The sequence below is a fragment of the Heterodontus francisci genome, chromosome 1, assembly GCF_036365525.1.
Source record: "Heterodontus francisci isolate sHetFra1 chromosome 1, sHetFra1.hap1, whole genome shotgun sequence".
In the NCBI taxonomy this organism is placed as follows: Eukaryota; Metazoa; Chordata; class Chondrichthyes; order Heterodontiformes; family Heterodontidae; genus Heterodontus; species Heterodontus francisci.
The window spans coordinates 245,392,873-245,418,289 of NC_090371.1; the positions used below are offsets into that span (position 1 = coordinate 245,392,873).

A 25,417-nucleotide genomic window follows, 5' to 3' on the forward strand; every position below is an offset into this window, starting at 1 on the left:
GTTTCTTCACTCCATGTTTGTTTAAGCTCCCTGACCATCACAACATGCACTTGTTTCCGAATGGCAAAATTTTAACGACAACCAGTTTACCCAGAAGCCATTGAATATATTAATTGTTGCTTTGTAAGAAGAAATTCTTTCAATGCTAAATTTGCCTTTCATGTGTGTGAATTTAGTTTCTTGTCCAGATTTACTCAAAGTAATGCTTTGGATTTGTCTTTCACTATTTCATTTTAATGTCTTCCATGTGCTTTACAAGGCCTTTTTTGTCACCTCCTTTCAAGGCTGAGAAGACCAAGTTTTTCCTTATACGCATTACGACACTAGGGATTGGCTTCATTTTTTTTTGCATTGACTGTTGGCCTTGGATATGTCACGCGTGACCAAAATAGATACCATATTCAAAGTCCCATCTGTCCATAATACTCAGTTTTAGCATGGTGTCCTCTAATTTACGCTCTATTGATTTACCATTTATAAAGCAACACAAGCTGGAAGTATGTGTTGGAGGGCAAAACATAAGTTAGCTGTGATCAAATAGTCTGTTCACATTTGCTGATAAATGCCCAGTATTCCGGTTGTTAAGCCAATGTGTTTTGTTGTATCCGACATTGCAAAGGACTTTGAGGAGACAAAATGTCGGTTCTTGCTGAGAAATGCACAAAGTCCCAGGGAGTTTAAAGGAACTACCTGTTCTCTCAGCAAACAGAGAAATACTGCAATGTTAGAATGACTGAGTGACAGTCATGTGACAAGCCCCACACCATCTGTGGTTTGAAGTTGGTGTTTTCACTGCAGCAAAGGAGAAGCAACTGGACTTAGACATGTGCAGACCCGAAGTGGGGGTCTTTCTGTCCGTCTGTCTCTCTCTCTCCCCGCTCTCTCTCTCTCTCTCTCTCTCTCTCTCGCCCCCTCTCTCTCTCGCCCTCTCCGGATTTTTAGCCTATGCTGGGAGTGGGAATGAAGGTGTGCGGGCACAGAATTTCACATCGCAGGCCTGCCGTTCGGTTCCTCAGCTCCTTTCAACCCCTGGGTCATTTTCCCGGAGGCAGAGTCGGGGAGGGGGGAAGGTTACCCGCCTGTCAGCACTGGGTAGTTTATTAGCTAATTAAAGGCTGTTGAGGCATATTGTCAGAGACTGACTGGGGTTTTTCAGTCAGTCTCCAGGTCCCCACAGGCGGCAGGGGACACTAGCTGCCTGGAGGTCGCCTCCTGGCGGCAGGCCGAGAAGTCAGCACTCCAAAGACCTGGGTTCAGCAGCAGCCACAGGCTCCTTCCCACAGTGGTGGCCCTGCTGCAAAGATGTTTTTCTGTTTTAAATTTGAATAATTCGGAGAGAGACTGCCTCCATTTTCAGGCACCCTCTCCCTCAATTGCCGGCCATGGCATCCTGCTGCTGCTTTCAAGCTGGAGGGCCTCAATTGGACAGTAGGCAAGCCCACTCTCTAACCACTGATTTGGCCAAATTGGGGAAATTCACAGGTGGGTGAGTGTGTGTTTCTCTGTGTGGGCTTATGACCTCCATTTGAGCCTGATGGCTGAGTTCAGAAACCGGCAGGAAAATCCTGCCCAATGTTTTTGATCAACACAGCCACGCCCTGCCTCTTTTTTTTTTCTTTACTTTGTTTTGCCTGAAGTTAGAAAACAAGGTCATGAACTAACACCGTCTGTTAATTGTATCATAGTACTTAAACTGATTATGCAAATTAATTGATAGGTCGATTGACAAAATAAATAAGAGGTTGCAAAGGCAGTTCAGATCAGACTCTGCGATTCATATAAATTAGTAAGATTGGTTTAGGATTATGCTCGCATCGAAACTCTGCTACAAAGGCTCACCGACTGTCTTACTTTTCTTTTGAGAGGGTAAGTAAAGTAAAGCAAGTTTCTTTCAGCCTTCGGTAGGGATTAACAAGCTCTACTGATTAATTAACTAACCAGTTCATTCTGGTTGCTGCAGTTTCAGCTTCAAAAGTACAAATACAGAGGTCTAGGTTCAGCCTGCAAACTGCGTGTGGGTTGCAAGCAGAGTATGGAGTTAAGAGTTGGTGAGTTCAGTGAAGGGGGGAGGAGGTTCTACTTTTTTCATCCTCCAGTCTTTGGTTCTTCGGTGCAGCAGAAGGAGCTGGTTGGTGAGTAATGGAAAAGCTATTCTACTTAATAAATAGTCTGTAAAGTTTAAGGTATGGCAGGGCAGCTCGGCCGAGTGGAATGTATAGCCTGAGGCGTGGACTCACCACGTGTCCTAGACACAAACATCTGCAGGAAGTGTCACCGGCTGCACAAGCTTGAGCTCTGGGTTTCACATGGACAAATGTGGGTCAATTGGGATAACCAAGAGGGTTAATGAGGGCTACGCTGTTGATGTGGTGTATATGGACTTTCAAAAGGCAACAACATTAACTATTTATTAGGGAACAAAAAAGTTTTGACCACTAATGAGATTAATCTATGTTTTTGAAAAGCTCCTCATTTCCCTAGCCTTCCTGCACACATACATACATTAAAAAAAAAACGGTTAACCAGGGGAGACAAGGATTCTGGTTTACAGCTGTTTCATGGGAATAAAAGGAGGGAAATTGGTAGGTGAGGTCTCCCAGAGTCGAATAGTTGGATGCCACTTAATGTCTCTTCACACGAGGTTGAGGAACAGACTGTGATGGGTAGGTGTTAAAGGCAATTCGACTACAGAAAGCTTCACATACGTCTTTCAACAGGGGTGTAGCAACAGGTCTGCTTAGGACTCAGCAGCAGTATAGCAGTAGAAGCTTTCTTCAGGTTCCAGGATTTCCCAAAACTCAGGAGGCAGTTTGGGCTATTCTTTGGGCTGTCATGCATGGATAGATTGTATAGTGTTTAGGGATAATAGCGGAAAAATGATGGATAACTTGAAATGAGTGGAGAGCATTATTGGTTAACTAATATAATAGGTACAGCATGTGTTGAAAGCAACTCGCTATGGATTTCTATAACTTATAAAACAAAGAATATACCACAGTGCTGTGGGTATGTCATACCCTGTGATCAAAAGATGAGTTAATGGTTGGTGTACTCTAGTGGCTTGGTGGATGCAGCTTGTGCTTGGGGCACTGGAGATCGGAGTGTTTTAAGGTTTCATCCAGTGGGCTGACTTCGTGACTAATGTAGACCCACTATACTTGCATGTTTACAATAGTTGATGTATTAATATAATAAGGCAGAAGCTAAGTTTTTTTTATATTTTATTAATAAAAAGGACTGATTTGTTAATTAAGTTTAGCTGGAGTGACTAAAACTTGACTGGTTGCCTTGTCTTCTAGGAGGATATTGCTAGCCTTCTGAGAGAGTCAGAATAATGACTGTCTGCAGAGATGCTATCTATTCCCCCTGGCTCCTGGTAAACTCACCTACTGTGCCGATAGATATATCTGGATTAGCTAGATTAAATCTCATCTTCATTGCAGGGAAACTTTTACATCTGATTGACAGTGCATGTGTGCCGCATAGCCATACAATCTTAACTTCTGTACATTCCCACCTCTGCATTAGAGATGAATTTTCCAATTTTACAGAGACCATTCTCCAAATATTAGATAAGAACTTCTAAATCTTCTACAAAGATTACTGCAAGAACCAAGGACAAAACTTCATTGTCCATCTTTTATTAGCTTAGTTTCCAAAGAAACCATCTCCGTTCTAAGTACCAGTTTGAGTGACGTTAAAATCAAAGAAGGAAAAGGATGTAGACTCGCCAGGTTGCTTGTTTATGCCCTAACTTCTCCAAATATTCTCTCATAGGATTTCTCACCAGGTCAGTAAGGCAGAGTATCTTTACATCACCCTTAATGAGCCTTTATGGGTCTGTTGTCTTGATGGCTTGTTTTCTATCCTTGGTAAGGAATGTTGTGTTGGTATATGCCTTCATAGTTCAATTTACTTCACTGAAGATGTAATTTTTGTCTTCACAACAACTGTGCAGTGGTTCCTTCTGTCACTGCTTTCATGGACAGATGTGTTTGCAAAAAGTGAGTTGGTGTGGATGAGACGAAACAGGTTACATCCATGTGTTGGTTTCCTTCAATATTTGCCCAGTCTGGCAGCTGTGCACTTTAGGACTAAGGCAGTTTAGTCAGTGATGGTTCCATCAATCCATGCTTGATAGGCTTTGAAATCCTCCATCTAGGGTATATCCTGTGCCTTTTGTTTTCTTCTGCACTTCCTTCAAGTGGTGGTCAACATGGAAGAATACTAATGCAGTAGATGAATGGGACTTGGGTGAAGTATAAATACCAGTACAGACTATTTGGGCTAAAAGGCCTGTTTCTGTGCTGTATATTCTATGTAATTTGTCAGTTGAGGGGGCTAGTATGTGGTAATCTGCAGGATTTTTTTTTTTGCCCTTGTTTGACGTGAAGCAATGAGACTTCATAGGGTCCTGAGTCAATGTTGAAGATATACCCACCCAACTATATACCGTTTGTTTCCTTCTCTAGTGGGTTTCTCTGGTTGGGTAGGACTTGCAGAGAATTTGAGCTGTTGGCTGATAGATATGATTCTGTTTACTATGGCTGTTGAGTGAGGCTGTTGCTTGACTAACCTGTGGAACAGCTGTTCCAACTTGGTCATCAGTCCCCAGATATTAATGAGGAGGACTTTTCAGGGTCAACTGGCTGCACGTTGTTTTCTTCCAATGCTTTAGTCATTGCCTTAATGTCTGTTTGATATTTCCCATGATTTTCTTCTGGAGCAGGGCTGTGGCAAGTTGTATGGTTGCATACTGTGCCAGCCAGGCTCTGGAGAAGGGATCACTGTACATTGTATGTATGCTGTATTTGATTTTATCCCATTTTATAGAGTAATGTAATCTAGAAACAAACTGTTGAAGCTATCAGAACATGAATAAGCATTGTGTGTTGTATATTTGTGTCCTTTTTGTTAGCATGCATTGTTCCTGACTACTTAGCCTATCGTCACTATGTAAGTGGTCACTAGGAGGTGCACAATAACAACTCTATCAGTTAGCATGCCTTCTGAATTTTCTTTCCCTGTAGAGAAATACTTGGTCACTGTCTGATACCTCTCTGGTGATCCTTGATTGGAATCCATCATAGTTGTCCAACTAATCAGTCACTCTGAATTGATCAGAGAGTTGGCATGGATTTGTGAAGAGTAGGTTATGTATGACTAATCGAGTTGATTTTTTTTTCAGGAAGTCAGTGCTGATATACCAATGCCCCTGGTAATATGACTTATGCTAACATCCCTGTTCACCTAAAACCGTGAATGCTATAGGACACCTGATGTATTATGCTGAAAACCTTGGCATTGCACGCTTTTTTTTTTGTTCACAGCACCTTGCTTCTGTTGCTTTTTTCAATTTTTCCATTATAAATTCATTTAGACAACATTTAGAATGGAAATTGCTTCTGAAACTTGTCTTCTGTAATTGCACTTTCTTGCCAGTGCAGGCACTGTCATGCCTCAGTTTTCTGTTTCTGATCTCTTCAGCCTTTATTGCAGACAACTCCTATATTCCAACCAAGTCTACTGCTTCCCAAATTACAATAAATTTTGCTATCTAAAACTTTTCCTGTATCCTAATTCACAACAACTCCAGTTCACTCATCACCCCTGTGCTTGCTGACCGACAATCACTTTGGTCCATTAACACGTTTGTTTTAAAATTCTCATCCTTGTTCACATCCCTCCCTGGCCTTGTTCCTCTCTATCTTTGTAACCTCCTGCAATCGTTTGAGATCTCCTGTGCTACTCTAATGCTAGCCACTTGAGTATCCCCAATTTTAATTGCTTCACTGGCAACAGTGTCTTCAATTCCCTCAGCCCCAAGCTCTGGAATTCCCTCCCTAAACTTCCCCGCCTCTCAACCGTGCTCTCCTTTTGAGATGACCGTTAAAACTTATCTCTGACCAAGCCTTTGATCATCTGTCATATCTCCTCATGTGATTCAGTGTCACATTTTGTCTGATAACACTCCTGTGAAGCACCTTTGAAAGTTTTGTTAAAGGTGCTATATAAATGCAGTTGTCATTTAGGAGATAATATAAAATCAAAAATGTATAAAATTAAGGACATGATGTATAAGTTTAAAATGAAGACTGAGTTATGCAGTGCACTCTAGTAAAATTAACCCCTGTTTCGCCTGAAGATTGCCCTACTAATTTGACTGTTTTATAATTGGTTAAATCTTGATGTACTTGGTATAATGGTTAAGAATTGATGGTCTCAATTCCCAATTGTTGTTGTCGACTTTGTATGACACTAAGTAAATTATTAAATTCCATGCCAAAGATGCAATGTTCCCTTTTGTGCGCGGTAAGTTTTTTTTTGAATGCACAATATCTTCCAAGCTGCTGTGTGGCTTAGTGGGAACGTTACAAAAATGTGTTTTTGTGTCTCAGCCTAATTTTAGAGCTTCCACATTCTGCGCATTTGCCAATCTGGGAGCAAATTGCTTTGGTTTTCTGAATGAAGTTATGTTTCAAGCTTCTGCTCAAACTTATTTACATACTCACAAAATTATAATCTTTCATTAACCAATGCAATTGAGTGCATATTTTTTTTACTTTATAAAATAGCCCTTAATATATTTGAATGGCAACCTGTTGCAGTTTTAGTAATGCAACTGAAAAAGGGATTTATCACAAACATTTATAACGAGTGTCTTGTCCACCACTTGTGAGTAACCTGATTTTAAATCACTAGTCACACTCTTCTGCAATGTGCTTTTGTGTCCAAAATACCTTTGTTTAAGCATTTAAAAAAATTGGAGATTCTTTGAAAGGACACTGTAATATAAGGGTCTGAAAGGGTTAATGTTTGAGACTGTGTGTGTAACCTTTCCCACTGTAGTGGTCACATGGGTAATAGGTTTGGAAGATGCAAGAAGCATCATGAGAGTTGCTAGCAAGGCATGCTTAAGGAGAGTTTATATTGTGTAAATATAATCAAGTAATTACTGAGACCTACACAGACTTCGAGTTCTGTAGACAAAGCTCAACCTAGCATCTTAAACAATGTCAACAATATACAATATGGTGGCAACGGTGAATGCACATAAAGAATATTGAAACACTTAACTTGGTGCAGTAGCACCAAGATGACTGCAGATGTTGTCAGGAGACTGTGAAGAGCTTCAGAGCTGTTCCGTAGCTGAAGGAAGATGCCGACAGTTGGTCAATCAGCTGCAAAGGCATTCAGGCTGCACCACAGAAGCATGATGGTCTGTGAGAAGAATCCAGGTCCAGCGATCACATGATGCGAGTCACAGAACTGATGATCAGGGATCGGGTGAGAAAGCTTTTGAAAAGGGTAGAGACATTGTCCAATGGCGCACTGGGCAGGCAAAACGGAGAAAAGCCGATCCCTCTCAAAAGGAGGGTCTGGAGTTGGCGGCCATTACTCGAGCGCACCGTGAAGTTGAAGCGCAGGAAACCTCTGAAAAGTGTGGGAACACCTTGATTAAAAAAACAATGAAAATCTCTAAATAGTAAGGGAATACCCTAAACCGTTTAACAAAGGATGGATTCAAAATACACTATGTCTGAAAGCTTTCAGAATTTGGAAGGGCCCGATCAGATACAGAGTTCGTCTATTTTGAGAAAATGGTTTCTAAGATTTAGAATATCTTCTCAGCTACACACCAAATCTAAAGCGGAGCAAGTAAAGTACTATAATCCGTTGGTGCAGTTGCTGATGACGTGATTGTAAGACGAGGCATCAATGAGGCTTCAGACAAGTTTGATGTTTTACAAGCCTTCGATAATTAATTTAAGAAGTAATAAGATCCTTGAAAGAGCAGAATTTGGTAAAAGGATCCAGAAGCTGGGTGAATCAGTGGACGCTTTCATTAATGATTCGTACAGACTGGCTGAGGGACATGCATATGGAGAACTGAAGTTTGAGTTGATAAAGAACCGAATAATAGTCAGAATAGCTGACTAGTCTTGATCAGATCTCTTAGTCAAAAGATGACCTCCCCCTCGAGAAAGGGATTCAGATGGTGCAACAGGCAGAGGTCAGAAGACAAAATAGAGCCATCCTGCAGGTTGAAGAAAATCCTTGGATCAGAAAGAATCCGATGACCGTACAGCTCCTGAAGCCCAGAAAAGAAGGTGCATGATGCTGTGAAACCCTACCAGCGTTGTCGCACCAAAAAGACCCAAAGGCACGAACAGTGTCCTGCTAGTAAAGCAGAATGCTTTAATTGATTGCAAAAAGACAGGCCATTTCTGAAAGATGTGCTGGAGCAGGACCCCTTCTTACAAATATGCCAAACAAGAAGTCTTCAACATCGAACTGTGAATGAGCTGGAACAGCTTCCATTGGAAGATAAACCAGGAGACTTCCTAGGGGAGATTAATGAATCCAATCAGACATTCTGGACAGCAGACATTTATGTCAGTGGACATATAACTAATTTCAAATTGGACACAGGTGCAAGTACATGTGGGAGTCTTTCAAATGTCAGTTGATTACAATCCAGGACCAGCATGTTCCTGTGAGGAAGAAGGATAAGTTTGGCAAGTTTCGGGAACCTTGGATAACGCCTAGTCAAAAAGAAAAAGGAAGCATTCGTAAGGGCTGGAAGGCTAGGAACAGACTAATCCCTTGAGGAATATAAAGAAAGTACGAAGGAACTTAAGCAAGGAGTCAGGAGGGCTAAAAGGGGTCATGAAAAGTCATTGGCAAACAGGATTAAGGATAATCCCAAGGCTTTTTATACGTATATAAAGAGCAAGGGGGTAACTAGGGAAAGGGTTGGCCCGCTCGAGGGAATCTGTGTGGAGCCAGAGGAAATGGGCGAGGTACTAAATGAGTACTTTGCATCAGTATTCACCAAAGAGAAGGACTTGGTGGATGATGAGTCGAGGGGAAGGGAGTGTAGATAGTCTCAGTCATCTCATTATCAAAAAGGAGGTGGTGTTGGGTGTCTTGCAAAGCATTAAGGTAGATAAGTCCCCAGGGCCTGATGGGATCTACCCCAGAATACTGAGGGAGGCAAGGGAAGAAATTGCTGGGGCCTTGACAGAAATCTTTGCATCCTCATTGGCTACAGGTGAGGTCCCAGAGGAGTGGAGAATAGCCAATGTTATTCCTTTGTTTAAGAAGGGTAGCAAGGATAATCCAGGAAATTATAGGCCGGTGAGCCTTACATCAGTGCTAGGGAAATTATTAGAGAGGATTCTTCGGGATAGGATTTACTCCCATTTGGAAACAAACTCATTAGCGAGAGGCAGGATGGTTTTGTGAAGGGGAGGTCGTGTCTCACTAACTTGATTTGAGTTTTTTGAGGAAGTGATCAAGATGATTGATGAAGGAAGGACAGTGGATGTTATCTATATGGACTTCAGTAAAGCCTTTGACAAGGTCCCTCATGGCAGACTGGTACAAAAGGTGAAGTCACACAGGATCAGAGGTGAGCTGGCAAGGTGGATACAGAACTGGCTCTGTCATAGAAGACCGAGGGTAGCAGTGGAAGGGTGCTTTTCTGAATGGAGGGCTGGAGTTGCGGATAGTGATGAAGATTGTCAGTTGATACAGCAGGATATAGATTGGTTGGAGACTTGGGCGGAGAAATGGCAGATGGCGTTTAATCCGGACAAATGTGAGGTAATGCACTTTGGAAGATCTCATGCAAGTGGGAAGTAAATGGCAGAACCCTTAGGAGTATTGACAGGCAGAGAGATCTGGGCGTACAGGTCACTGAAAGTGGCAACGCAGGTGGATAAGGTAGTCAAGAAGACGTACAGCATGCTTGCCTTCATCGGTCGGGGCATAGAGTATAAAAATTGGCAAGTCATGCTGCAGCTGTACAGAACTTTAGTTTGGCCATACTTAGAATATTGCGTGCAATTCTGGTTGCCACACTACCAGAAGGACGTGGAGGCTTTGGAGAGGGTATAGAAGAGGTTTACCAGGATGTTGCCTGGTCTGGAGGGCATTAGCTATGAGGAGAGGTTGGAAAAACTCAGATTGTTTTCACTGGAACGACGGAGGTGGAGGGGCGACATGATAGAGGTTTACAAAGTTATAAGCGGCATGGACAGAGTGGATAGTCAGAAGCTTTTTCCCAGGGTGCAAGAGTCAGTTACTAGGAGCCATAGGTTTAAGGTGAGAGGGGCAAGGTTTAGAGGGGATGTGCGAGGCAAGTTCTTCACACAGAGGGTGGTGAGTGCCTGGAATTTGCTGCCGGGGGAGGTGGTGGAAGCAGGTACGATAATGACGTTTAATAGGCATCTTGACAAATACATGAATAGGATGGGAATAGAGGGATACGGTCCCCGGAAGTGCAGAAGGTTTTAGTTTAGGCAGGCATCAAGATCTGCGCAGGTCTGGAGGGCCGAATTGCCTGTTCCTGTGCTATACTGCTCTTTGTTCTATCAGTGTTGTCACACCAAGAGCTATGGTTGTCGACACGTTGCTTGCAACTAGCAGACACTCAGTTATACGGTCCAGGAGGGATTGAACCGAAGGTCAAGGGAAACCTACAAACAACACTCCAATATAGGGGAAGACAGATAATGGAAACCATGTGCGTTCTGAAAAACCAAGAATTTTCTCAAGCAGAAAAGCATGCTTAAACCTACATCTCCTATTTTAAAAAGTGGATGAAATCAAACAGCCAGAGTCCAACAGTCACTTTCAAGTGGACATTCCAAAACTATTTTTGGGTCTAGGAAGATGGAAGACAGAGTATAGTGTCATGCAGGCCCGGTGTGGCATATTAATTTTGTCATATGGACATTGATTTTAAACTTGCTGGAACGAAGAGAAGGCCTGATACAAGGGCTGCCAGACACTTAGCTGAAACAAATTGCATACTAACAGACAGTGCTAGTGGAGACAAAAGGAAAGGACCATTACCTGACTCATTCAACCCACAATGGATTTTGATCACCAGACATTGAAGGTGTAAGGAAGAGCATTCCAGAGACTAAGATGATGCAATCCACAAAAGCCAGGACTGGTTAAACCAGCTGGTCACATGACTAGCTGGCTGGTCCAGGGTTTTTTGAACTCAAAGACTGTTTGCTCCTGGAATGAGAAGACCTCTCCTGTCTGCTCCCATCTCTTTCTCTCAAGCCTCTGGACCAACTGAGGACACATGAACTTCAAGAGAGAAAAGTCTCCTACATCAAACAAGGTTTAAGAAGAATACTGGGCCCCAATGCAAAACAAGATCTACCTACAATCAAGGACTTTACAGCGAACTCGAAGAACAGTAACCAAAACCATCTTCAGATATTGCCTCAAACTTTTCCTCTTTATTTCTTCGCTTTTCTGTCTCCATCTGCATGTGTGTCGCATGCTAGCATGGGCGCGTCGTGTATCTGTAGGTGTTACCCGAATTAGAGTTTTAAGTTTAATAAAGTTCAACCTTCCTCCTTTTAAACCTAAGAAAACCTATTTGGCTAGTATTGTTGACTTATAATTGGAAGTTAATGAACAAGGATTCACCAAGGGGGAGCTAAAAACGCGGTGTGGTTAAAATTAAATCCTGTTACGGTAAGGCCAGGTGAAGGCTGGGAGGGAACCCTAGACCCCTTTCTCACCTGGTCACAACAATAGTATAATGTTAAGAGAAGATGCCAGACCAATATGTATCTTTACACCTAGGAAGATACCATTCATGTTGATGAAACAAGTTCAAAATCAGCTGGAAAAGATGACCAGGATAGGAGTCATTTTTTCCTGTGACAGAGTGGTGTTTGACTATGGCTCCAGTTCCAAAACCAAATGGTACTCTTCGTATCCGTTTGGACTTAACACAGCTTAACAAAGCTGTAGCAAGGGAAATCCATCCTATGCCTTTGGTAGACGAAAGCTTGGCAAAGTTATCCAAAATCATTATGTTCTCTAAACTCGACACAAATAGTTTTTGGCAGGTTCCTTTGGTCAAAAAGTCAAGATTACTGACGTTTATCACTGCATTTGGAAGATTTTGTTTGAATCATTTACCATTCAGTATAATATCCGCACCTGAAATTTTCCAAGGAACTATGTCGAATATCCTACAAGGCCTTACAGGAGTAATATGCCATATGAATGACATCCGAGCCCAAGGGGAATCCTTCTAAGAACATGACCAGAAGGTAAGAGCAGTTTTAAATCGTCTTCAAGAAGACGGGCTGACACTTGATGAAAGTGTGAATTATCAAACGTCTATTTGTTTTTTAGGACACATTGTAAGTAGCAAGGGCATATGTCATAGAGTCATATAGTTTTACAGCACAGAAACAGGCCCTTTGCCCCAACGTGCCTGTGCCGACCATAGAGCACCTGTCCAATCTAATCCCATTTTCCTGCACTTGGCCCATCGCTTTGTATGCTGTGGCGTTTTAAGTGCTCACCTAAATACTTAAATGTTGAGGGTTCCTGCCTCTACCATCCCTTCAGGCAGTGTTCCAGATTCCAACCACCCTCTGAGTGGAAAACCTTTTCCTCAACTCTCCTCTAAACCTCCTGCCCCTTACCTTTAAATCTATACCCCCTGGTTATTGACTCCTCCACTGAGGGAAAAAGTTCCTTCCTATCTATGCCCCTCACAATTTTGTATACCTCCAATCAGGTCCCCCCTCAGCCTTCTCCGCTCCAAGGAAAACAACCCCAGCCTATCCAGTCTCTTCATAACTGAAATGCTCCAGCCCAGGCAACATCCTGGTGAATCTCCTCTGCACTCTGTCCAGTGCAATCACATCCTTCCTATAGTGTGGTGACCATAAATGTGCACAGCACTCCAGCTGTGGCCTAACCAGCGTTTTATACAGCTCCATCAGAACATCCCTCATATATTCTATGCCTCGGCTAATAAAGGCAAGTATCCCATATGTCTTCCTAACCACCTTTTATCTACCGGTGCTGCTGCCTTCAGTGATCTATGGACAAGCACCCCAAGGTCCCTCTGACCCTTTGTACTCCCTAGGGTCCTACCAACCATTGTATATTCCCTTGCCTTGTTAGTCCTCCCAAAGTGCATCACCTCACACTTCTCCGGATTAAACTCCATCTGCCACGGCTCTGCCCATCTTACCAGCCCATCTATATCGTCCTGTAATCTAAGGCTTACCTCCGCACTATTTACGACACTACCAATTTTCATGCCGTCTATGAGCTTACTGATCATACCTACTATATTCATGTATAAATCATTAATGTACACTACAGACAGTAAGGGACCCAGCACCAATCCCTGTGGTACACCACTGGTCAGACTTCCATTTGCAAAACCATCCCTCGACCATCATCCTCTGCCTCCTTCCACTAAGCCAGTTTTTGATCCAATTTGCCAAATTACCCTAGATCCCATGGGCTCTTACATTCTTAACCAATCTCCCATGCGGGACCTTATCAAATGTCTTATTGAAGTATATAGACTACATCAACTGCTTTGCCTTTATCTACACATCTAGTCACCACCTTGAAAAATTTAATCATACTTGTTGGACACAATCTCCCCCTGACAAAGCCATGCTGATGACCCCTGATTAATCCATACCTTTCCAAGTAGAGATTAATCCTATCTCATCATTTCTTTCATTCATTTCCCTGCCACTGACGTTAGACTCACAGGCCTATAATTACCTGCTTTATCTCTGCTACCCTTCTTGAATAATGGTACACATTCGCTGTCCTCCAGTCCTCTGGTACATCACCTGTGGCCTGAGAGGATTTGAAAATTTGTGTCCGGGCCCCTGCTATCTCTTCCCTTGCCTCACATAACAGCCTGGGATACATCTCATCTGAGCCTGGGGATTTATCCACCTTTTAAGCTGCTAATACTTGCTCCCTTTCAGTGCTAATTTGATCAAGTATATCACAATCCCCCTCCCTGATCTCTACACCTACATCGTCCCTCTCCATAGTGAACACAGATGCAAAGTATTCATTTAAAACCTCACCTATGTCCTCTGGCTCCCCACACAGATTGCCTCTTTAATCCCTTTAATCTCTTTAATAGGATTAGGTCCAGTACCACACTTCCTCTTGTAGGACACTCTACGTGCTGGCTCAAAAAGCTCTCCTGAATGCACTTGAAAAATTCTGCCCACTTTAAGCTTTTTGCACTAATACTATCCCCTCTAATATAGGGGAAGTTGAAATCCCCTACTATTATGACCCGATTATTTTTACACCTGAGATTTCCCTACTTCTCTGCTCCTCTATCTCTCCCTGACTGTTTTGTTTGTTTGGAGGCCTGTAGTACACTCCCAGCCAAGTGATTGCCCCCCTTTTGTTTTTAAGTTCTACCCATATGGTCTCATTTGAGGAACCTTCTAAGATATCATCCCTCCTTACTGCAGTAATTGACTCCTTAATCAAGAGTGCAGTGCCACCTCTTTTACCCCCTCCCCTATCACGTCAGAAGATTCTATACCCTGGGATATTGAGCTGCCAATCCTGCCCTTCCCTCAACCATGTCTCAGTGATAGCAATAATATCATATTCCCATTTGTTAACCAACACCCTCAATTCATCTGCCTCACTAGAAAGACTCCTTGCATTAAAATAGATGCAATCCAGCCTTGCATTATTTGCTTGAGATTTAACAGGTCTACATTTACTCTGCCCTCCAGACTGACTTAGCTTCTCTTTATTTGATTGTGCCTCATCCTCTACTGTGCTTCCACTCTGTATCCCATCCCCCTGCCAAATTAGTTTAAACTGTGGCACCAGAACAAACCCAGAGACTACAACCTTTTGAGGTCCTACTTTTTAATCTGCTGCTTAGCTCCCTAAATTCTTTTTGCAGCTCCTCATCCCTCTCTCTTCCTATCTCATTGGTACCAACGTGGACCACGACCTCTGACTGTTCACCCTCATCCTCCAGAATACTCTAACCGCTCAGTGATATCCATGACCCTCACACCAGGGAGGCAACATACCATCCTGGAATCATGTCTGCGACCACAGAAACACCTATCTGTTCCTCTAACTATAGAATCCCCTCCCAATATTGCCCTCTTGTCCCTTTTTCTCCATCCCAGCACAGTTGAGTCACCCACGATGTTCCAGTTATGACTGAGTGCACTTTCCAGAGGAACCCTCTTTCCCATCGGTACCCAGAACTGACTATCGCTTAGTGCGATGTCCTCTGGGGACTCCTGCCCTACCTACCCTGACTTCTTTGTCTGTCCAGCAGCCACCCAGTCACCCCCCCGACTGTGCTTGCCGAGGCATCGGCTTGACTACCTCCTGAAACGTGCCATCCACATAGTCCTCCACCTTGTGGATGCGCCACAGTGACTCCAGCCGCCGCTCGAGCTCCCAAACCCGAAGCTCAAGCTTCTGCAACCGGAGGCACTTCCTGCAGACATGTTCACCAAGGTTAAATGGCATGTCACTACTTCCCACATTGCAGAGGTGGCACATTCTGCTTGGCCAAGCTGCCCTGCCATTATTTAACTTTATAGTGAAAACTTGCTAGTTGAAATAACTTACCAGCTATTTACAATCAGCTTTTATCCCCTGTACCTTTTTGAGGCGGAGAAAGAAAAAGACCAAAGAGCATCTTCCACCACCCCCAGCCAGCGAAAATAACCACACTTAAATTACAGCCTCATTCCATGCAAACAACATTAGTATAGCTAGTAAATACTAATAATTTACAGGTAGCTATCCTAGGGCTTTTTAATTTAAAAGAACCTTTTTTTTTTTTGTAACACCAATCTATCTCCGCTATCCCCAGGCAATAACTGCTGCTGCCCACTGACCAATCAGCGCACAGAATTTCAGTGGTGTCACTATTCACTTTTTTTTTCACTAAATCCGAACAGAGCGCGTGCAGAAACAGTCAGCAAGCCTGCTGCTACCCTGCTCTTTTTTATAGCTCTTCTGCCCTGTTCCTTTCAGGTCCGCTGCTGCCCCGGACATCAGGTAGGTGAAGGGCCTCGAGCCCCGATCTTTATTTTTATTTATGTCAGACCCGCAAAGGAAGAGAGCTATTAGGGAATTCCCAATTCCTACTTCTGTCCAACATCTCCAACGATCTCTCTTGGAATGGTGAATCAACTGGCAAAACTTTTTCCCAATTTGGCACAAGTTACCGATCAATTAAGACAACTCTTGAAGAAAAATCAAATATGGTGTTGGATTGCACACCAAGAGCAGGCATTCTGAAGAATCAAAGAAATGTTTATATCGCCATATGTCTTAGCGCACTATAACCCTTCACTACCAACCATAGTTGCAGCAGATGCTTCACCTAAAGGGTTAGGGGCAGTCCTTTTTCAACAGCCAGATGGATGTCAAAGACTGATCTGTTCATCTAGAGCATTGTCCGAGACTGAGACAAGATTTGGTGTCATTGAGAAAGAAGCACTTGCAGCCACATGGACTTGCGAGAGGTTCTCACATTACATTATAGGCTTGAAAGTTGTCATTTGAGACTGACCACAAACCCTTAGTTTCTTTATTGGATGAGAAGGAAATCACGATGCCTCTGAGAATTCAGAGATTCTGGTTGAGTTTGGAGATATACATATGAGACTGTATATGTACAAGGAAAGATGCAAACTTCCACTTGATGTTTTATCAAGAGCAACTGTTGACCATCCTGCACAACGGGATGTTAACCTCATGGACGCAATAGAGCAGTATTCACAGTACACAGCGTCGCAATGGCCAGCAAGTTCACAGAAGCGGAAAGAGAAGTCAAAATTATTAAGTCGTTGTTGAAGAATGAAGATTTTCCAACTCTTGAATTATCAATCTACTCCATTGTTATGTGGACCATCGACTTCAGAGCTGTTGATGGGGAGGAAGCTAAAACCTCAACTTCCTATTCTACCCAGAAAACTACTTCCAGGGCTAGACGTCCAGGATTCGTGGAGTTCAAGACAGAGAGGAGTCTTACAGGAAACAATAAGCTCACAATTACAATAAGAGATTTGTACCACAAACCTACCCAGGTTGAAGGAAGGAGAAAAATTATGGTTGAGACCTAGGAAGAGCAGGTGTACCCATCCGGAGAGATGAAAATCATCTAAAATCTTCTTTAGTACATGCTTCAGAAGCTACTATAAGACAAAATAGGAGAAACTTTATCCCTATTCATCAGAAACAAGTTTCATATATTTGGATGACCCAGATGGTGATCATGAAACCCAGAGATAACAAGATACCACAAACTTTAGTCAAGGCCATCCAAGTTGTCCACCAACACTTCCGAGAAAGACGACTGATCTTCCAAGTCCGACAAAGAATGCAATCAGCGGGAGTTGTGGAGTCTCCTGACAGATTGAAAATGTGATGTCAGAGACTTGGGGGAAGATGGGTAGTTTGTAAAGTCAAAAAGAATGTGTGTGTGTGTGTATATCTAAGGATCTGAAAGGGTTGATGTTTCAGACAGTGTAACTCCTCCCACTGTAGTGATAATGTAATCACACGGGTAATAGGTTTGGAAGAAGCAAGAAGTATCATTAGAGGTGCTAGCAAGATATGCTTAAGGAGAGTACATATAGTTGTGTAAATACAATAAATGAGTTATTTAGACCTACAGAGACCGAGTGTTCTGTAGACAAAGCTCAACCTGGCATCTCAAACAATAATGACAATATACAACAGAAATTTGACAGGCTTATTATTTTCTACTGAGGGCGTGGCCAGTTTTTTCGGCAGTGCTGGCTTCCAGCACGCTGCTTTTTCAAATCAGCATTGCCGATTAGGAAACTCTTATTTGCACTCAAACTAACTTGTCCTTATAAATCCACCATCTTTAAAGTTGGTTTGGTTGATTTCAGCCGAGTAAATTGGTAGGACTCGGGGCCACGGTGTTTTTGAATGTTCTCAAAATGTAGGAAATGTTGTTAAATCTCTCCTTCAATCAGTAAATTGGATTCTAAAGAAACCATGATCCAAGCACGTATATGAGATAACTTGTAAAATTTTGTTTTGCTGATTCTTTGGTAAATTAAATTTAAAACAAAAAACAAGAACCAGATAGCAAGAAGTAAAAATAGTTCCCTTATGGCAGTGCTCATTTGGTCGTTGGTTTATTGGCTTTAAAGACCATCTTTTGGTTTTGCAATCTGGTCTGTCCTATCCATGGTGTTATGTGCTCAGCAGAAACCAATCTGAAAGCCAGTGTGCTGTATTCTTTCAACTGTAAAGTCACACTGCTCTATGGATAATATCTTTATTAAATGCTTTTGTTTTAACTACCGCCTTTATTGATAGTGAATGTGAAGTAAATAATTGCGAATGGCACTTTACCAGTGCAAATAGATTTGAGTCAAATTTCAGCATTAGACGTGATGACAGGTAAATAAACCTAATGTGACTTTTTTTTTGTTATCCCTGATAAGTCTGTTTCCTGCCATTTACCTATTGACAAAGTATATGTTGACTCTCTGATGCGTTCTTCCCTTCCCACCCCATCCCAAAATATATTTTAAAAATTGTTTTAGTGGCATCCAATTTATGTTTTGAAAACCAACATCTTTTTTTCCAGTTAAACTACAACTGCAGGCAGAGGCTATTGGAGTGATATCAATCAAGGGAATCTGTGCTAACCGTTATCTTGCTATGAATGAAGATGGCAAGTTATATGGATCGGTAAGTGGAATTTTTTTGAGTTCTTATTTACCACTTTTCTGACTTTGTGGGTGTTTACTTTTGGACCATTCACTTATGCCTTTTTATGTGGTTGCGGATTGAAAGTGCTGGTGTTTATCTACACCATTCTGACTTGTACGTCATGAACACAGATAACTAACTGACTGCATTTCGTCAGGTTCAGAGTCCTAAGTGTGTTTTTTAAATGAAAATTCTGATGTTCATAAACAGGAATTCATTTTAGTAGACATAAAAAAAAAACCCACCAGGCATTGTTCTCCATGGTGTAGAGTCTCTATAACAGTGTTGCTTTTACGTTACATGGACACATTGTATATAAATAAAAGCAAATAGACTTTTTGTTGAACAGCCATCTCAGTGAATCAAGTAATCAAAAATTGGTCTGTAGAAATGTAATTAGTACTTTTGAAGTACTTCATACTGAATTTATCGTGAGAATTGTTTCCCCCCCCCCCCCCCCCCCCCGTCGTAATCAGCTTTTGTGTAGGGTTGTTTTAGTGATATCAGCAGGTCAGTTGATGTTTTTGGGGTTACTGAGGCTCTTATAAACACAAGTTAACATACAAGTCAGAAACCCAAAGTGTGCTCATGTATTGCCCAATTTTGTGTTTGACTTTGTGAATATTTTAAATTGTTGGCAAACATGATCACTTTCATTTACTTACCGATTTGAGTACTGACAGTTTAATTTTTGTCTTTAATTAAATAAGAGTTAAATCTGTATTAATATGCTTACACTGGGAAATGTTTATTTACAGAGCAGACTGCAGGCATCTTGTAGTCTTAAAGGTTTCCTCTATCCCCTTGCATGTTATCATGTAGGTTCAGCAGTTCTGATACTTCTGCATTTGTTTTTTGCCGCAACAAGATGTCAACTGTTGCTCAGTGGTATCACACTCCTGAGTCAGATGGCCGTGGGGTCAAGCCTTACTCCAGAGACTTGAGCACATAATCTTGGATGACATTTTAGTGCACCATTGAGGGAGTGCTGCATTGTCTGAGGTGACATCTTTTGGACCAAACCAAGACCCCATTTGCTTTACTCCGATGGATGTAAATGATCCCATGGAACAATTTGAAGAATAGTAGGAAGTTCTTGTGGTGTCCTGGCCATAGTTATTTCTCAACCCCCATCACTTAAAACAAAACAGACTATCTGGTAATTATCTGTTTGTCGGAACTTGCTGTACGCATATCGGCTACCGAGTTTCCCTACGTCACAATAGTGACTACAGTTCATAAGTATTGCTGAAAAAAGAGACATGCTGTTGAAGCTTTTCGTCTTGCACTCATGGAGACAGATATAAAAATGCCAAATTTCAAAGGGACCAACAATTTATACTGAGTGAGAAAAGGGTGCTGATTGGTTGGCAAGTCGACTGTGGTTGAGGCATTGCCATGGACAATGCACTAAGGAACTATTGTTTTCACCCCCCCCCCTGCCCTTGTTTAATTCAAAATAGGCGCAACACCTGGACATGTTCCTCTTGCCTGCAGAGGACAGATCCCTGCTTACGAATATATGTAGCTTCTAGCAAGTGTAAGTGAGCCACATTGCGAGCGCGACTGATCTTAAATTCGTTGTTAATGTCATTCTTAGCACACTCGGAATCGTTCAGTAAGTGCTGTCCAATCGCAGAATCACATCCAACATTAGATATTAGACATGACGCTTGCTCCCTTTGAAACTTTGTATTCTTGATTCAGTCCTGATGAGCGCAAGACGAAAATCTTCAACAGCGTTTTTTTTTCAGCGATGCTCAAGTTCTGTGCTATAAACTCATAAGCATTTTGAGACATACTGAGGTTATGAAAGTGGAATGCAAGTTTGTTCAATTTTTATGCATTGTCCATTTTGTACAATAAAATACTCTATTAAATATTGGACCAGTAGATACCATCTCCTGCTGTGCATTTCTTTTAAGATATTTTTTTGTGAAATCTGTGCTGAAGTCTATTCTCATTTTGATTACTTAGTGTTAGCATAAGCACTTCCAAATCATGTAAAGCAAGTAATGCTGCTTTGCTTTGACGATGTGCTTTTAACCCTGACCTCAACAGAACATTGAATGCAATATTTTCCATTTCCTCTGCCAGTCATTTTTATATCCTTTTGAAACAAGTGGGCCAGTATTAAGAGCAATTTTGTGCTGTGGGGTCCATGCCTCCTGAGGCTGCTCAGACTCTTTTCACATAGGACCCTTATGACTAACTGAGAAACAAGACTTCAATTTCATCACTCTGATTTATATTTGAGCCCATGTCCTATAGGTGAAAAACAAATGTGAACATTTTTTATTTCATTCAGTGCCTTAACTTTTGCGTTGCAAATTATTATGCCCTGACTTTGCTGATTTTAGTGCCTGCTCTTTCCTTGTTAAATAGCAATTTGTTACCCATACTCCTCAGTACAGTAATATAAAGGCATTCCACCAATTTGGATTTGTGCTGTTCTGATTTGAGGTTTCTCCAGGTATTGTTTCTTGTGCCCACTTTAAAGGACCACTTCCTGAAGCAAGTACTTGCCTCCTATGAATGGACATGTGTCTGGTTTGTATCAGTCTGAGGGGTAGGGTCATGCGTTTTCAATAATCCTAATTTGTTTTACCATTGCTTTGTGCATTGGAAGTGATAACTACAGACTAGAACTGTGAATTTTGTTGAAGAAATAGTTAGCAGAACCAATAATGGCAGCATCAGAAAAATAAATCACTGTCATTAGCTTAAAGTGCCTTGAAGTTTTTTTCTATTGTCTGTAATTTGCAGCTTTGCTTTGAATCAATGCATGTTATGCCAGGTTTTATGTGAGACCGGAGCCCCTTCTTGTACTGCTAATCCGAGTTTAGCAAAAAAAAAAGGGGCTCTAGTATTTATCAAGCATAAAACTGTCAATATCAGCATCTGAAATGCCTGCTACAATAGACCATGGAGCTTCAGTCATGGAAAAGAATTGCCTGTCACCTTGCAGCCTGGTAATTGAGTTTTTAAACAATCATATCTTCTGGGATAAAATTATGAAAGGCTGTTAGTCCTTGATTCCTTAACTTTAATTGTCAGATTAAACACCTTGGCTTTGTCCCCAACATTCTCTAATAAATAACAAGGTAAGAAAGCTTCCCCCTCCCAATAGCTTGTCACTTGCTATGTATCTTTTCCATAAATGCAATTTGACATTCGAGAACAGGGACTTGAATTTGGTTTGGGCTGATAGGTGGCAAGTAACATTCACATCACACAAATGCCAGGCAAAGGCCATTTCAAACGAGAGAATTTAAGCATCTCCCCTTGATGTTCAATTGTATTACCGTCACTGAATCCCTGACAATCAACATCCTGCGAGGCACCATTGACCAGAAACTGAACTGGACCAACCACATAAATGCCGTGGCTACAAGAGCAGGTCAGAGGCTAGGAATTCTGTAACGAATAACTCACCTCCTTGCTCTCCAATGCCTGTTCACCATCTACAAGGCACAAATCAGGAGCGTGATGGATTACTCTCCACTTGCCTGGGTGGGTGCAGCCCCAGCAACATTCAAGGAGCTTGACACCATCCAGGACACAGCAGCCCACTTGATTGGCACCACATCCACCACCTTCAACATTTACTCCCTCTATCACCGATGCACAATGACAGCAGTGTGTACCATCTACAAGATGCACTGCAGCAACTCGTCCAAGGCTCCTTCGAGCAGCACCTTCCAAACCCGAGACCTCTACCACCTAGAACGACAAGGGCAGTAAATGCGTGGGAACACCACCACCTGCAAGTTCCCCTCCAAGCCACACACCATTCTGACTTGGAACTATATTCCCATTCCCTCACTGTCGCTGGGTCGAAATCCTGGAAATCCCTTCCTAACAACACTGTTGGTGCACCTACACCCTAAGGGCTACAATGGTTCAAGGCAGCTGCTCACCACCACCACCTCAAGGGCAATTAGGAATGGGCAATAAAATGCTGGCCTAGCCAGTGATGCTCACATCCCATGAACGAATAAAAAAAAAAACATTGGCCTGGATTTTGCAGTCAGCAACGAAAGAACCATGCTTGCTATTAATCATGTTTACAGCTGCCCACAAACTTTTGGCAAGCTTTTGAGCGGCACACTTGGGCTATTTAGAGAGAATTTTCAGCATAGCATCCTCTCTAGGGAATCTGTGGTGTGTGTGAGCAGGGCAACAAATAACCAGACTCCAGAACCAGGAAGAATAAAATAGATTTAATTCAATGTAAAATAATGTACAGAAAATTGATAAAATGGGAAAGATAGAAAAGAATTTTCTGTAAATCTCCAGCGCTAATTAAATTCTGAAGGAATGAGACTCCACGCATGTAAAATGAAATTTTCAGGGATATAGAGGTGGTTTGGCAGTAATTATCATTTACCATGCTGTTAAAAACGCACTTCCTCCTGAATGCACCAGCTCTTAACTTATTCAGCATGTTTAGTCGGTGGGCCAGTGGGAAACTTGCCTCCTGCTCCTGGCACACGAGTAGTGCTGGGAACCTGCTTAACCCTTCCAAGCAGAAATACTTAATCCCTTTGACCGGCTGGGTTTCCCAGCAGCTGATGTTAAACCTAAAATAGAGAAAGAAATCTGAGGCATGCAGTCTCAATTAAAATATTTAATGAGGGACCTGACTCCTGGGAACTGGTTGGTCACCCATCCACCATTTCACCTCTGTCAAAGGTGTAAGTGGGCAAGTTTGAGATGGGTTGGTTCAGCTTTCAGATTTCTAACATTTAGATTCCACCTGATTAAACCCACCCCTTCAGGGTTAAAATTTCTCCAATGCCTCGAATTATCAAACCAAGGATCACACATACTTTTTCTATTAACAGGCTTATTAATTTGTCGTGCCACCTTCAAAGATTTGTGTAAGTTAACCCCCTTGACAATTGTACTATTCAGTTTACATTGCCTCTCATTTTTTCTTCCAACACGCTTCACTTCACACTGAGCATTAAATTTCATCTGTCATCTCGAGAGTCTGTTGTAAAATCAGAAATTATGGCACTCCTTTAAGGATTAAATGATTAAACCCTTAAAAAAAACTATATTCCTGCAAAGTCAACAGCCAGATGATTAAGACGTGGTCCATTTGTTGTTTTCTGTTTGCCAACTACTTATTTGGTTTAAACTGAGTCAAAACAAAAAAAATCTCTTGGAAGTATAAATGGCCCATTGTGCTAATCATTTAAAAACAATTGAAGTAATGTTTAATGTCTTGTTGCTTGGTGTCTGGGTGGTGCTCCCACAGATTTTCATTTGAATTGTGTCTCTGTTGATGCTGGTGTTATGAGTAACACATCCTTTGGAAGCATCAAGTTTACAGCTGGGTCCAAACAAATGAGATCATTTTCTTTAAAGCTACATCATTGGTGGTCTTCAGAAAAATAAAAGAAAAATTTGGAGTTGCCTATTTAAAGGCACCCAGCCAATTTTATTCTTTCTTGTCACTACTGAGTATGTGAAGAGTTTGGGGAATGTTGGGGCATTTGTGTCGACCTAATGTCGAGTGATACTGTGTTTATTAAAGTTGAGATTGAAATGGGAGAGTTCAGACATTGTACAAGATGAATAATGGAAAATCTATGGGAAATGGGAGAAGGAGAGAGTGACAGCTGAAAGAGAAGTAAGAGAAAAGCATTAGTGACAGAATTTAGTAGATAAAGGAAAACTAGATCAATAAATGAGAAAATTGAAGTCAAATATAATGGGTAGACTGGATGTGAGTTGCATTAAGTTGACACATTGTCGTCAGTTCTTGGAGCTGGGTTTTATTTGAGTTAACACTAAGTCTATTTCCCCTTGCCAGCTGTAAGAGTTTTTAACATAATGTTAGGAAATTCAATGCTGGTCATTGAGTAGGAGTTTAAAGCACAGAATTTCCTTTTTATTTGTAGCTGATCGGCAATTTTAGTTGGAGTATTCCCTGATGCCAACTGCTTAGCAGTTGGCAAGAAAAAAGACAGAGGTGCAAGGAGAGAGCCAACTGTGTAACAGCCCCGACAAGCAAGTGTTTCTGCAGCACCTGTGGAAGAGTCTGTCACTCTAGAATTGGCCTTTATAGCCACTCCAGGCGCTGCTCCACACACCACTGACCACCTCCAGGTGCTTACCCATCGTCTCTCGAGACAAGGAGGCCAAAGAAAAAAAAATTCCCTGATGGCTCAATGGCTAAATACACCACTTGTGCTACTGTGCTACATATCCGGGGAGGTACTTGACATTGTTGATTGATCAAATCTGAATTAGTTGATCTGAGCTGGAGAGGTTTTCAGGTGACTACAAATGTTCTGGGCTATGGGAAAAATGGCAATGTTCCTGTTTACTAGGCCTGTTGGTAAGTCAGTATGTATGAAAATCTACTGAAGGGTCAGTTTGATTTATGCATTTTATCCAGCCTTTTCTATTTTCTATTCAGCCTGACCTGAGAACATTTGATGCTAACAGCTGAGTGTAAAAGGTGTAATGCATTCCATTTCTATCTGCCCTGGCATCACTTAAATTAATGAACACAACAATTTCCAAACATTAAATGCAATTCAAAGAACAAACGAGAAAGAAATGATAAATGGAAGGAACAGTGGGAAATATTTTTAAATGGGGGTAAGGTTCACTCTGAAGAGAGGGCTTAATCTAGCTGTAGTAGTATTCAAAGTTGTATATGGCTTTCTGCCACCTTGTCAACAAGGTATATTTGGTCAGATTGAGCAGCTTAATATGAATCCATAGGGAACGTAGGGACATAGGAGCAGGAGTAGGCCACTCAGCCCATTGAACCTGCCCCGCCATTCAATATGATGATGGCTGATCCATTTTAATGTCTTTTTCC

The 25,417-nt window shown here is 41.9% G+C and overlaps 1 protein-coding gene across 1 annotated transcript in view; it reads left to right on the forward strand.

Annotated features, from left to right (window-relative positions):
• fgf2 (fibroblast growth factor 2) overlaps positions 1-25,417 on the forward strand; it is a 144,631-nt gene that overhangs the window by 64,154 nt on the left and 55,060 nt on the right. Inside the window, exon 2 of the mRNA XM_068042624.1 lies at positions 18,449-18,552. Within this exon, the coding sequence (XP_067898725.1) occupies positions 18,449-18,552 (104 nt within the window). The remainder of the gene's footprint in view (positions 1-18,448; positions 18,553-25,417) is intronic.